Source organism: Lynx canadensis, chromosome B2, assembly GCF_007474595.2.
Source record: "Lynx canadensis isolate LIC74 chromosome B2, mLynCan4.pri.v2, whole genome shotgun sequence".
Classification (NCBI taxonomy): Eukaryota; Metazoa; Chordata; class Mammalia; order Carnivora; family Felidae; genus Lynx; species Lynx canadensis.
Window position 1 is genome coordinate 99,404,459 of NC_044307.1, and position 14,691 is coordinate 99,419,149.

Here is a 14,691-nt window from a genome sequence, read left to right on the forward strand (position 1 = left end):
ACAGATCTTCCTCCACTTACAATGGGGTGTTGTCATGATAAATCCATTGTAATTTGAAAATATGATAAATTAAAAATATCGTAAGTCATTTAATACACCTAATCTAATTGAACATCACAGCTTAGCCTAGCCGACCTTTTAACATGCTCACAACACTTACATTGGCCCAGAGTTGAGCAAAATCCTCTAACACAAATCCTATTTTGTAGTAAATGTTGATGATCTCATGTAATTTATTGAGTACTGTACTGAAAGTGAAAAACAGAACGGCTGTATGGATACAGAGTGGTTGTAAGTTATTTACTCTCACTACTGTGTGGCTGGCTGGGAGCTGCAGCTCGCTGCCGCTGACCAGCATCACAAGAAATGACCCCACTGCCTATCACTAGCCGGGCAAAAGATCAAAATTCAAAATTTGAAGTACAGTTTCTACTAAATGTGTATTGCTTTCTCATCATTGTAAAATCAAGAGATTGTAAATCAAACCGTCAGAAGTCAGGGACCATTTGCAATTTATCCCCTGCAACACCCACGTCCAGATCTCCAGCATGACATCATATTAGCCTCCGAGAGTTTGAAACTGAAGACGTGATTACCAGCCCCTTTTAAAATTTTACCGTGAGATCATGACCTGGGCCAAAATCAAGCATCGGATGCTTAACCGACTGAGCCACGCAGGCACCCCTATCTTCTCATTATCTTGACAGGGTCTTTGCAGAGCAGAAGTTTTTCATTTTAATAAGTCCAGCTTATCAATCATTTCTTCCATGGATCATGCCTTTGGTGTTGTATCTAAAAAGTCATTGCCATACTCAGGGTCATCTAGGTTTTCTCCCATGTTATCTTCTAGGGATTTTATAGTTTTGCATTTTACATTTTGATCTGTGATCCATTTTGAGGTGATTTGGTGAAAGGTGTAAAGTCTGTGTCTGGATGTATTTTTTTCCATGTGGAATGTCCAGTTGTTCCAGCACCGTTTGTTGAAAAGACTATCTTTGCTCTAGTGTATGGTCTTTGCTTCTTTGTCAACGATCAGTTGACTGTATATAATTATGTGGGCTCTCTTTTCTGTTCCACTGATCTATTTGTATATTCTTTTGACAATACCACACTGTCTTGATTACTGTAGCCTTGTTATAAGTCTTGAAGTTGCGTAGTTATTTTCCTTCAATATTATGCTGGCTCTTCTGGGTCTTTTGCCTCTCCATATAAACTTTAGAATCCACTTGTTAGTGTCCATAAAATGACTTCCTGAAATTTTGATTGGAATTGCACTGAATATACAGATCAAGTTGGGAGGAACTGACATCTTGACAACATTGAGTCTTACTACCCATGAACATGGAATATTTCTCCATTAATTTAGTTATTCGATTTCATTCAATCGAGTTTTGAAGTTGTCCTCATATAGATACTGTACATATTTTGCTAGATTTACACGTAAGTATTTTATCTGGATGATAATATAAATGGTATTGTGTTTTCAAACTCATATTCTATTTGTTCATTGCTGCATATATGAAAGTGACTGACTTTTATATACTAACATCATATACTGCAACCTTGCTATAACTTATTAATTGCAGGTTTTTTGCTGTTGTTGTTGATTCTTTTGTATTTCCTATGTAGATGATCATGTCATCTGTGAACAAAGACAATTTTATTTCTTCCTTCTCAATCAATATATCTTTCACTTCTTTTTCTTGTATTACTGCAATAGTTAGGACTTTCAGTATGATGTTGAAAAAGAGTGCTAAGAGGGAACATCCTTACTTTATTTTTCATCTTAGTGGGGAAGCTTCTAGTTTCTCACCATTAAGTATGGTATAAACTACAGGTTTTTGTAAATGATCTTTATCAAGTTGAAGTTGTCTTCTATTCCTAGTTCACTGAGAGTTTCTATTATGAATGAGTGTTGGATTTTGTTAAATGCTTTTCCTTCATCTATTTATATGACCATATGGGGTTTTTTTTCTTTAACCTGTTAATGTGATGGATTACATTAATTGATTTTTGAATGTTGAACCAGCCTTGCATACCTGGGATAAATTCCACTTAGTTGTGGTGTGTAATTCTTTTTATACTTGTTGGATTCAATTTACTAATATTTTGTTGAGAGTTTTTACATCCACGTTCATGAAAGATATTGGTCTATAGTTTTCTTATCTTGTAATGTCTTTGTCTGGTTTTGGTATTAGGGTATTAGGGTCGTGGTGTCCCCATGGAATGAATTAGGAAATAGCCTTCTGCCTCTGTCTTCTGAAAGAGATTGTAGAGAAGTGATATAATTTCTTCCTTAAATGTTTGATAGAATTTACCAGTGAACCATCTGGGCCTGGTACTTTCTATTCTGATTCAAGTTTTAAAATAGATATAACCATTGAGATTGTCTATTTCTATTTTTTATATACCATAAAATTATCATAGGGAACAAGGACAAAATCAAAACAGTGTAGGAGAAACAAAAATTGAAAGCATTAACCCCCAACAAACCCCTATTATAGGAAGGAAAATAACCCTACAAGGGAAGTCTGAGATGTAAGATGGAGAGCTCACAGAGAGAAAAACAGCAAACATGAGGGAAATCTAAACAAACACTGATTATGAAAGGAGAATGTTTAATTTGGATAATAAACTATATCCGAAATATTGAATAAAATAGCACTTAAGATGGCAAGTCGGTGAATAGTAGGAAATGTTTTAAGGACAGAGATATTACCTTCAGACTAAGCATGCATGTTAAGAGTAGTGACAGATACTCAGTGGATAGAAATAGAGTGCATACCTTTGAAAACTTTAGCAGAGACATGGAATTAAAAAGTTCCAGTCAGTCCAAAAGAAAGAGGGAACAGATAAAAAAGAATGGATAAGATGTTAAAAAGTTAGGCAGAGCTAGGTCATGCAAGGTGTTTTATTCTATATGAGCCAGAGTTCTCCAGGTAAACAGAACCAAGGGGATATATAGAGAGATTTACATTTATTGAAAGGAAATGGCTCAATGATTATGGAGGTTGGGGAGTCTAAAATCTGCAGTGTCACCTGACAGGTTTGAGACCCTGAGGATTTGGTAGTGCAAATGAAGTCTGAAGGCAGACTGCTGGAGAATTCCTTCTTACGGAGGCTGCACTTTATGTTCTATTCTGGCCTTAAACTAATTAGATAAGGCCCACTCACATTATAGAGGGTAATCTTCTTAGTCTAGTTCACTGATTTACATTTGAATCTCATCCCAAAATACCCTCCGAGTTGACATATACAATTAACCGCACATATGACCAGAGAAAAGTGTTTGGATTTTACTTCAATTAAAGTGGGAAGCCATTGGAAGGTTTTTAAAAGGGAATGATGAAACCTGATTTATTTATTTAAAGACTGCTCCAGGTGCTAGATGGAACAGTAGATCTCAGAGGAACAGGAACAGAAGCATGGAAAGTCGGTGAGGGCAGTACAAAACATGAGAAGAGCCCAGACTCATGGACATAGTCTTTGATAGGACTTGCTGAGAGAGTAGATGTGGGGAGTCAAGGAAAGAATGCAATTCAGGTTCATCCCTAGGTTTGGGACCAAATCAACTGAGTGTACAGTATTACCATTAACTAATCTGAGAGAAAACTGGAAAAAGAGAAGCTGGGTGAATAGCAAGTATGGGGTGGACATATTAAATTTCAGATGTCAACTAGATAACCAAGTAAAGATATACAGTAGGCAGATATAGAGAAGAGTCTGGAGTTCAGAGGTGAACGCAGAACTTGAGACATTAATATTAATGTTGGAGTTATCAGAGTATAGATTCTAAATTATCATAAGATCACTTACAGAGTGAATATCGATGGATAAGAGGCTATCCAGGTTTTTTTTCCTCTTTCCCCTCCAAATTCAATCTCCACCCTTCTTCCCCATCTTTTGGCCCTGGAAGCTGCAAGGACTACAACAAAGCCCAGTATCTACTGGCTTCTGGGTGAATTGGGTCAACGGAAAACCCAGCAGGAGTTTAAAGGAAGGAGAAGTTCATGATCATCTAGCAACTGGAGGTTGGTAGAAGTCCTTTGTCATTATGAAGGGCATCAAAACATCCTTGCAGGCTATAACAGTAGACTGTAGCAAGGCAGAAACTATAGTCCAAAGTTTATGTCTTAAATGGGTTTGAGGGGAACAGAAAAGTAATTGACATTGCTCAGTGCCAGTAGGGACAATATAGGGACAATATAGCACTTTACAGAGATTTTACAACACTAATTCAGTAGTGCTCCAGTTTCAAGGCCCCATTTCTTCTGCATCTGATAGGGGTGATGTGTACCTATTTACATTTTTATTTCCTACCCTTGACTGGGGAAGTTTCTTGTAAATAAACACATGCTTGTATAGACTGAGCAACTTTCAACATGCTTGGTTCACAGGTTTGGTAAATATACATGTTTATTTATTCTTGGAATGTCTTTCACCCAGTGGTTAGAATCTCAATTTTTATTTTTTCTCTGTTTTTACCTGTCTTGATTCTGAAAGGTCAATTTAATTCAGATGTTACCCCTCTAAGAATTCTTCCCAGAACCACCCACAATTAAAGGCTTTCGGGCTTTGTAGACCTATCTCTAGTCAAGCCTTCATTTGTAAAAGCAAAAACAAAGATGAAACAAAAAATCACCGAACACTAGACAGAGGCATGCATATATAAAATATATCTCTCATTCTCTCTCGGTTCTTTAACTCCTTCCCCTTCACCACCAAATTTATGAAAATGTAATAAATGAATTGAGAATAAGTGAAATATACATAATAAAATAAAAGTTTATTATTTTTAATGTTTATTCATTTTTTGAGAGAGAGAGAGCGAGCACAAGTGGGGGAGAGGCAGAGACAGGGAGACACAGAATCTGAAGCAGGCTACAGGCTCTGAGCTGTCAGCACAGAGCCCAACATGGGGCCTGAAACCAGGAACCGTAAGATCATGACCTGAGCCAAGTTGGAGGCTCAACTGACTAAGCCACCCAGGCGCCCCAAAATAAAATGTTTTAAAACGACAGTATTTAGTGCTTTGAGTTTTGATGACTTTAAAACCACAGCTCATATCATATCCCTAAATGAATTCTAGAAGCCTTAAAGAATTCAGTATAAACACATACACACGCAAGCACACACCCAGTAGAAGAAAACAGAGTAGAATATTTATTAAATTTCTGAAGATGGAAGAACTTCTAGAGCTTAGAAAAATATTCAGTATCATAAAAGAAAGATGAACAGGCTTTACTTTGATTTAAAAAATAGGATTTATTTGCTGCAAATATGAAGGATTGATGTATATATTACGTAAAAAGCTCATGCAAAAAATAAAAAAGTACGCCATGAGTAAGAGGCAAAGGGCAGGAAGAAACAATTCTTGAAAGAGGAAATGCAACTGGTGATTAACATCTATAAGAATGTCCAGTGTTGCTATTAATTCAAATGAAAGCAACAGGGGCTGCTTTTCACCCATTTATTCTAATGGGCCACAATTCCTATCACTAAACTGCCTTCCAAAATGACCATAGCCATTCATGCTGCTTCCAAGAGCACCCAAAGTCTCCAATTTTATTACTCCTTTACTATCATTTGGCATTATCTTCTTCATTTTTTAAATTCATGCCCTTTCACCTAGTACTTTTATTTCCCCAAATTTGTACCAGGCTAAGAATCCCAAATATGGGGGAAAAAGGTTCAGCACAGCGGTTCTTAATATAGTTTGCACACAGTCCAGCACCAGGAATGGTCAGATATTGTATATTTACTTGATGGATCTGACTGGAACCATTAAAACAAAAAAAGGAAAGGAAATACAAAAATCCTTTCCCTATTTTCCACCCTTTATTTACTGTACTTATGTTATTTTTGTCTTAAGGTCTGTCAAATGGATACTATCTCTCTTCCCTGGGCGAAATTATGCATTTTTTTAGTTGTAGTGAAAATGACATCTAGACAACGCAGAAAAGCACAGGCTGGCTGAAGGGTGTCTCTTGCCCTAGTATGGGCACTCCCTCAGCCTTGGCCTGAAGCTGTCAGTTGAGGGTGGCAGCCTTCAGGATGGGAGTTTTGAGTCAATGTGAACACAGTGGGCTGGTCTCCCCCTCCTACTGCTTCACTCAGGGAAAAAAAATTCAGGGACTCAGAACACCCAGTCAGAATATTCTTTCATCATATTAGGGGCACTGGTTGATAGATTTATAATGATATGCAAACATAATTTCTGAACAAAAGGAGGATTTCAATAACATGTCTTAAAATGATGCATGTTCTCCATTTTCATTGCAGAAATGGGACACAGACCCCTGGTTCTAACTTGCTAAAAAAAAAAAACAACTTGCAAACATTATAGGTGGGGTGTAAGTACACATAGGGGGTGGAGCTAGGGGGTTCTCGAGCTCCAGGGAGAAGATTTTCCCGAGTTTTCTATAATATTTTTATACCTTAAAGTATACACACGTGCACGCGCACACCCACACGCATGCTTGAGTCTACAGAGGAATCAGGCCAGTGAAGGGCCCTAGGAACACTGAACTGACACCATGGCAGTGATTTCCAAGTTGTGCTCACAGTGTAGGGGATGTTAAGGAAAGAGCAAGGGTCTGGGGTTAGGCTAAATCTGGATTCTACTACTCATGCTATCTTGGGTAAGAACCTCTTCTTCTATGTATAAGTGCAGTGTGTAAAGAATTAAATGAGATAAGGTACGTAAAGCCAGTAGCACACCATCTGGCACCTAAGGAACAGCCTAGAAATGATAGCCCGGTCTGCAGTTATTCTAAATAGGGTCCTGTGTGTAACTATATTTGCATGTGAGTGTAGAGACCTAGAATGTCCAGAGCTATAAGCTACTTGAGAAAATTTGATTCCCCCTGCCCTGCCCAATGCTCCTATCTGCTGCACTGCATTACATAGGTTTACTCAAAAGAGACCTATGGAGAAAGGGATGAAAAGGGAGAATCACATGGCCTTTGGTCCCTGGCTCAGCTCAGGGACTAAACTTCTCCCTCCTCAGGAGAGAAGGCGCATTCACCCTACTTCTGTGCAGAACTCAGCAGCTCCAGAAAAAAAGATGAGGAATTAGACCACCTTTGGGTTTATAGAATTCTTAGGGTGAAGCCATATCAGAGAACATAATCTCCAGATGCTCTCTGGAGGCCCCAAGAAATGTTTGCGGGCACTTTGCAGGGGCTGCTGCCCATCATAAAGGGAAGGATACGGAAGCAATCAAGTTGGTTTTAATTGCTAAAGGAAACTCCTTACACCATAGGCTGAGGAAGACTGAGGACAGTAGTATCTGGTTAAGAATGCAAAAGTTCCCCTTTATCATGGAACGATGGTAAATTACAGGTGTTAAGAACTAGGGAGGGAAAAAGGGTGGGTGGGGCCTTACATTGCCAGCAAAACTTGGTAGCTGCTGACAGCTCCCAGTCTCTTGAAAAGGTATAGATTCATCTATGGGTATATCAGCAATAGTTCAAAGGCTTTGGGGTTTTTTCTTAACTTTTACAATAGGCTTCTAGCTTTTATTTAAACATCATTTTATTATGAAAATATACAAAAAATATACAGAACAGCCTTCTAGCTTTTAACATTGTTGAAATGATAGGGATCAAAGACAGCATGGATGAATCTGAAGGACATTATACTAAGTAAAATATGCCAGACAGAGAAAGACAAATATTGCATGGTATCATACATGTTGTGGAATCCAAAAAAACAAAAAAGGTCAAGCCCATAGAAGCAGAGTAGAATGGTGGCTGCCAAGGGCTGGTGGGGGGTGGGAGGAGAAATGGGGAGATATTGGTCAAAAGGTACAACTTTCAATTATAATATGAATAAATTCTGAGGATCTAATGTACAGTGTGGGACTACAGCTAATAATGCTGTATTGTGTACTTAAAATTTGCTAACAGAGTGGCCCTTAGGGTTCTTGCTATATACACATAGAGACACACACAAAGTATGTGAGGAGTTGGATAAGCCGAGTTAACTTGATGGTGGGAAATATTTCACGATGCATACCTATATCAAAATCACCACATTGAGCACTTTAAATATATATAATTTTGTCAATTATATGCCAATAAAGCTGGAAAAAAAAGAACTAAATCACTCATTTTAGAGATTAAGAAACAAAGGCTCAGAGAAACCAAGATCTACCTAAGATCACACAGTTAATGGTTGTATTTTTTATTTTTTGAAGAGCCAATCTTGCTATTTCATATCCTAGGTTTCTTATACTGCTGCTGAAAAATTGATAATCTTATTTTTAAAATCTCATTCAAATTCAATCTAGTAAGTTCTCCTCTAACATACTTCTGGGTTAATGTCACATGATAAGACTCTAGATTTCATCATTCTCAAAATTGCAGGTGATTTATAATTACAAAATGATGTTTACAGCTTGCTTCTTGAATACTTAAGAAAAAGAAAAGAGGCAGCCATTTAGTTATCTCAAATGCATTTATTTTGTTGGGAAAATGATAACACGTCCTAGTTCATGACGTTTACAAACAGCTCTTTATGTTGAAAGTGTAACCAATGTTTCTATTTTATTTATATCAATGTTAATTTCATTTCTTGAAGCTTTCTAACACCTACTGAGCAATTTTCTTTAATGGAGGCTGAAAATGTTAAAAAGGAAATTGAACAATAAATGTATTAAGTAAAATGAGTTACTTACTGTAAATGGAATAACTATTTTGTTAAAGGAAGAATGTTCAGGCAATAATTTGTAAATTATATTAAGACTTATGCTTATAGAGGAAGATGCACGCACTCCTGGCTGGCAGTGCTTTGAGTCCACCAGAAGGGAAAAGTGCTGCAGAGAGGGCCAGTTTTCAACCTATTTCCTTCCATCCCTTTCAGATAACTCTTGACACTCTGGTTGCAGTTACCCAAGCAAACTATCCATTAACTGGGTCTATATTTTTAAGAGAGAGAAAGGTCTGTAATTTATGATCGAAGTCAATGGCTCTAAACTGAGGTTCCTTGTATTTTTTGGTCATCTTGGCACCCAGATATGTAATGAGTTCACATCTCTGCAAAAATTGGTCCATCTTCTTCTTATACTTCCGTTTTGTATATTCAGAACCATTGGGATTGTAGGCTGCAGAAAATTTCACAGAACTGTAAATGTTTTCTGTTAGGTTAGTGAGTCATTAAATTAAAAAGAAAGAGAACTACATGTGTGAGACAGTGGCACAGCTATAGCTGAGAAGATATTCAAATCACACGTAAGATTTAGGGATTAATCCATTTTAGATCATAATTGCCTCTATTCACCTTTCTCTGTGGCATGGATTATGGAGAGCCGATTATATTACTTGTAATCCTTGCTTTAAAAACTAGAAACTCAATTTTGATATTTTCATCAAAATATTTGCTATCAACACACACACACACACACACACACACACACCAATGCAAACAACCAATCCAGCTCAACAATCCTATGCATTTATCACATATACTACAATTAATATTAAATTAGTACCAAGTATCATGTCATTAAAGAAGACATACCTTTTAGGTGAAAAGCTATAAATAGCAGTGCAGATCTCTTTACACTTAAGAAGGGGAATTTGGGCTTTAAGCATCCTGCTGCATTCATTGCTTTAATTAGTGAAGTTGCAATACCCTGCAGGTAGGGAACAATGTAAATCATATGTATATTTGAATTTGGTTTCTTCTCTTAGTGGCAAATAGATAAAGAGGCTATTCTTTGCCTCTAATAGCCTCCTGGGGCTTGTAAAGGTGGTTAGATGCCCACTTAACCAACAAGAAAGGAACACAAAGTACATTTGATTAGGAAGAATGAAAATTACAAATTGGCTGAATGTCAGGAAGGTGATGGATACATGGACTTCATTACACAATTCTTTCTATTTTTATATTTGACATTTTCCACAACAGAATGTTAAAGACGAAAGAAGGGGTTCCTTGGCTCTGAGTTGTCTCGGCCCATTTTCTACTTCCATTGCCAGAGCTGACCAGATTGCCTCTGCTATCAGGACCCCTGACCACCTGGCAAGGAATTCCAGAGACCACAGTTGTCACTACAGTAGATTCTGAAGCCCTGAGTGGGCAGAGAAGATGAGAGGCCCTCCTGGTGAAATGTGGCCTTTTATGAGAATACTCCTCTCTGGGTGAGCCTCATCTTGCCTTTTGATACTAAACCAGATTGAAGGCTCACCATCTAGGCAAGTCAAAAAAAAATGATGTGGCTAAGAATTTGTGAGAAAGGTATGAAATTATTCATGCCCCAGGCATTAATTTTATAGAATTAAAAAAAAAAAACTTTTAAAATAGTGGTTGATTATTAGTGAATTTTATTCTGTGTAAAAAGAGTTATATTTAGATAAATAAAGTGTGACTTGAGTAGCATTTGGGGGCATTTGCCCCTAGATTTGGGGCAAAATATGACTTTGGTGGTTTAGCTGTGGTGCTTTTGCAACTCAACACTTTTGAGCAGTGACTAAACCTCTCAGAGACTGAATCTTCATATTACAAATTTAAAAATAAGAAAATTTAAATAAGAATCTAACCACAAGTCAACTGTAAATAATTTCATGACAATCTACTCTCTCTTCATTTTCCTACAGGTATTTGGGGATTAGCTACAGAACCAAGGGTTTTTCTCACTTCTCGTTTTCACAACCACCCATAATCAAAATAGGTTAAGAGTGGATTTACAGTTTAAAAATCAGAAAACTCTGCCTTCAGTTTCATTGTTACCAAAATAAAAATTGTTAAAAAACAGATCGTTGTACTCTACTAATATATGAACATAGACAACCATGTAACTGAACCTGTTCCAGATATCCAGGCAAAGGAAGACTTGTGAGGTGTATGGGCTCCTTTAATGGGGGCAGTTTGTATGGAAGCTTCTGATTCCAGTATTTCTGTGGCAACCTAAGAACACAAAGTTCATCAGATGGATGCTCACACATATACTCACCGTGAGGACATAGGGATGTGAATGTACAGGAGACGACTAAGAGGTACAGTTCAGCAGCTGGTTTTCTCCACTGGGGAGAACGTGACAAGGGAGAAGGTCAGAGCTCGGAGCTCCTAGAGGTAGTTGCCATGTCACAAAGAGAAGCCACCTGAGTGGCACTTCCTCAAGTGCTCACCACAAGCAGAGGCGCGCACACTTCCTCTTTCCGTGGGGGAGCTTACCTGCCATGTAAGAGCTGTCCCCACCCTCTCCACCGGACTTTGGATCCCCCTCTGGCCTGTCTCCAGGTTTCTTTAGTACAGTAATTTCTCTCTGCCTCCCACCTTTGGCATTTCCTTCTTTATTGGATCCTTCCCATCCATCTGCATCTAAACATGCTCACACTGTCCCCATTGAAAAATACAAGGAAAGGGCGCCTGGGTGGCGCAGTCGGTTAAGCGTCCGACTTCAGCCAGGTCACGATCTCGTGTTCGTGAGTTCGAGCCCCGCGTCAGGCTCTGGGCTGATGGCTCAGAGCCTGGAGCCTGTTTCCGATTCTGTGTCTCCCTCTCTCTCTGCCCCTCGCCCGTTCATGCTCTGTCTCTCTCTGTCCCAAAAATAAATAAAAAAAGTTGAAAAAAAAATTAAAAAAAAAAATTAAAATAAAAAAAAAAGAAAAATACAAGGAAAAAGAAAAACTACCTTCACTCCATCAGTTCTCTATCACTTCTAGCAACTAGTGTCTTTTCTTTATACACTTCTTCAAACAGTGAGCTTTAGTAGAGATCACAAACTACTGCACAAATTCCACATAGTATTTTCGGAATACTATGTGATCTGATCCACATGTTAGTTTTAGAAATTTGTATCAAAATTTCAAAAAAAAACAAAAATAAACAAAATTTAAAAAGAACTTTGAGGGGCGCCTGGGTGGCTCAGTAGGTTAAGCGGCCGACTTCGGCTCAGGTCATGATCTCGCGGTCCGTGAGTTCGAGCCCCGCGTCGGGCTCTGTGCTGACAGCTCAGAGCCTGGAGCCTGTTTCAGATTCTGTGTCTCCCTCTCTCTGACCCTCCCCCATTCATGCTCTGTCTCTCTCTGTCTCAAAAATAAATAAACGTTAAAAAAAATTTTTTTTTAAATAAATAAATAAAAAGAACTTTGGTTCCCAACTTCCTGTGAAACAAAGAAATGTCTGGTGGTAGATGAGCAGCTGCTACTCCCTTCACTTGGGGCATGCACGGTCCAAGTTACAGAGTGCAACCATGTCCGGTGCTCTCACTTCCATCCCGCTGCCCTCAGGTGCATCACCCTCTCAGCTGCTGTGTGTGTCACCTCGGGACTAGGCAAGGTCTTCATTTCTTCACCTTGCATCCCCTCTGTGGTACGCTGTAGTTGGCTTCTACTCACCTCACTCCACTGAAACCATTCTTGCCAGGATCACCAATGACCTGTTGTAACTTAAATCTGACACACATTTTGGCTCTTGTCTTGCTTGACCTCTAAGCAGCATTTAAACCTGCTGGCCACCGCCCCCACCCCCCCGGCTCTCTCCCCTCCTCCCCAGAGCCTCCCCAATCTGGCTCTCCTTCACCTCTCTGTGGGTTCTTCATTCTCCTTGCAAGCTCTTCTCATATTTGTGTGTTGGTGTTTCTCGGGGCTTGGTTGGTCAGAAGCCCACTGCTTTGCCCACACTAGTCTTCATGGTTGACCTCAAACAGGCGGTATTATTTTGGACAGGATCATCCCAATAGCCTCAGCACTGGCATTCCTGCCTCCAAACCATTATCAACACTCCAATGATGGTCTCTCTCCAAAGCAGATTTGATTATAACAGGCAATGTATTCATTCTGCCTTTTGGATCAAGTTCCAATGATTTATGGTAACTTTACTTGACCTTCCACCCTCTGGCCCCACTCACCTTCTCCAGCTTCACCTCTCCATCCTTTTCCTCTCCACATCATGTCTAGTCATGCTGAATTTCTTGGCAGTTCTGTGACTCCCCTGAGCCAGGTTTGTTTGCTTGGAACCTGTCTCTCTTTCCCTCCACTCACTCAATTCCCACTCCTCATTCAGGCCTCACTTCAACAGACAATTCAATCAGAATTTTGGGCCACACTTTTTCAGAACTCCTGGCATTTCCCCACCCTAAATGCCATCACATTCTTTGTCAATAGGTACATAAAGTCTATCTTACCCCGGAGCCTCAGGCTTTGGGACAGCAGGGACCAGTTCTTATTCATCTTATACATGTATATATACATGTATATATGTATGTATGCATATGTGTGTCTGTACACAAAATATATATTTTGCTCACACACACACACACACACACACACACATGCACACCTCCCTGAGCATGGTGCACCGAATATAGAAGATGTTCAATATTTGTAACTTAGTGAATGGTCTCACCTCAAAAATTTCTCGAGTTTTTCTCGACTCTCACAAATATATATACGATCACGATATTCTAAAGCATAGTTAATGTTCCCAGGTATTAGGGCCTCATATCTGAAAGATAAAAAAAAAAAACCAAAAACAAAACAAAAAAAACCCTGTTGTATAATTACTATGCAGTATCGTGTAAATAAAATGTCAAAAATGTTTAATTTTCTTCAAAGAAGAAACAGAACATTTTATAGTTAAATAATAGTGACCTTTTGACCCAAATATTAAGACTGTTATAGGAACTACCTATTCTGAGTAGAGATATCACCCTAAACTCCCACGAGGGTGAGGACCTGCCTGTGATTTCCATCCTGATAGGTCACTGGACAGTAGCCCTGGAGCTCCGCACACTTAGGGAATCGACTCTTCAGCTCCGACAGCGTCAGCCTTTTGGGGATCATGTCAGCAGGTGGTAGAGGATGAGGTGCTAACGGAGGCACATACAATTCTGGGTTCTTCAAAAATTTCTAAAGAAAATGATGACAGCAATCAGACCGTTTAAAACAGGAGTGCTACGCCAGTCAAAGAGACACCGAGGCTCTCCCGCTGTTCTCTCCGTTTTCAGCAGCAAACCATCTGAGAGCCACTTTCTGCACTACAAGTAACTCGTTTCCCTGACTGCAAGATCCTTATAGTAATGCTCTGAAGTGATGACATCTAAGATCTCTCTCCTGATCTCACACTCACTCACATATAAAACATTTATTGAGCTCGTAGTACGCGCCAGGCACCAAAGAGTGCACAGTCTCTTGCTGGCCTGTCTCCCTGCTCTGCAGTGTAATTAACTACTTGGGTGCTGTTCGGCAGGTGAATTAAGCCGTCTAGCTTCAGTTAGCACTCCGTAAAATGGAGGCGGCTGACCAGATACATGATCTGCACTGTCACTTCCAGTTTTACAATTCTGTGATTGCCATTTAAATATGCAGGAAGAAATAAATGCCTCCTTAATAAAATTTTTAAAATTCTAATTCTTCAGGGGAAATTCTTCAGGGAAAGTAAAATGTCCAGAGGCATCTGATTAGTTTTCAGCTACCAACCTTTATCTCAAAAAATTACAGACATAATATTAGAACAGATTTGTATTCCGTTGCATTAAACAGAAATATAAGGTATATAGGGAATTCTAGTGATGAAGAAGTTTCCACTGACTGTGACCTCCCTTCTGTACTCTAGGACCTTAATCCCTTAGCTGCCTACCTTTTTTCTTTTTTCACAGTACACAGACACATTTAATGATGGTTCCCTGTACAGAAGCTATGATGACTCCCTGTGGACACTTGGGTATGTCGGGAAGAAGGAGAC

The 14,691-nt window shown here is 39.1% G+C and overlaps 1 protein-coding gene across 3 annotated transcripts in view; it reads right to left on the minus strand.

The window, feature by feature from the left end:
- Nucleotides 1-8,410: 8,410 nt before the first annotated feature.
- The window catches only part of AK9 (adenylate kinase 9), a 131,738-nt gene continuing 125,457 nt past the window's right edge, over nucleotides 8,411-14,691 (minus strand). For 2 of the 3 annotated variants that reach the window (XM_030316128.1, XM_030316126.1), the window contains 5 exons: nucleotides 13,687-13,856; nucleotides 13,354-13,452; nucleotides 10,809-10,911; nucleotides 9,523-9,637; nucleotides 8,411-9,106 (listed from right to left, as the gene is read on the minus strand). In XM_030316128.1, the coding sequence (XP_030171988.1) occupies nucleotides 8,904-9,106; nucleotides 9,523-9,637; nucleotides 10,809-10,911; nucleotides 13,354-13,452; nucleotides 13,687-13,856 (690 nt within the window). In that variant the 3' untranslated portion in view covers nucleotides 8,411-8,903. Of the gene's footprint in view, nucleotides 9,107-9,522; nucleotides 9,638-10,808; nucleotides 10,912-13,353; nucleotides 13,453-13,686; nucleotides 13,857-14,691 lie in introns of those variants that run through there. The other variant, XM_030316129.1, reaches the window with a different exon arrangement.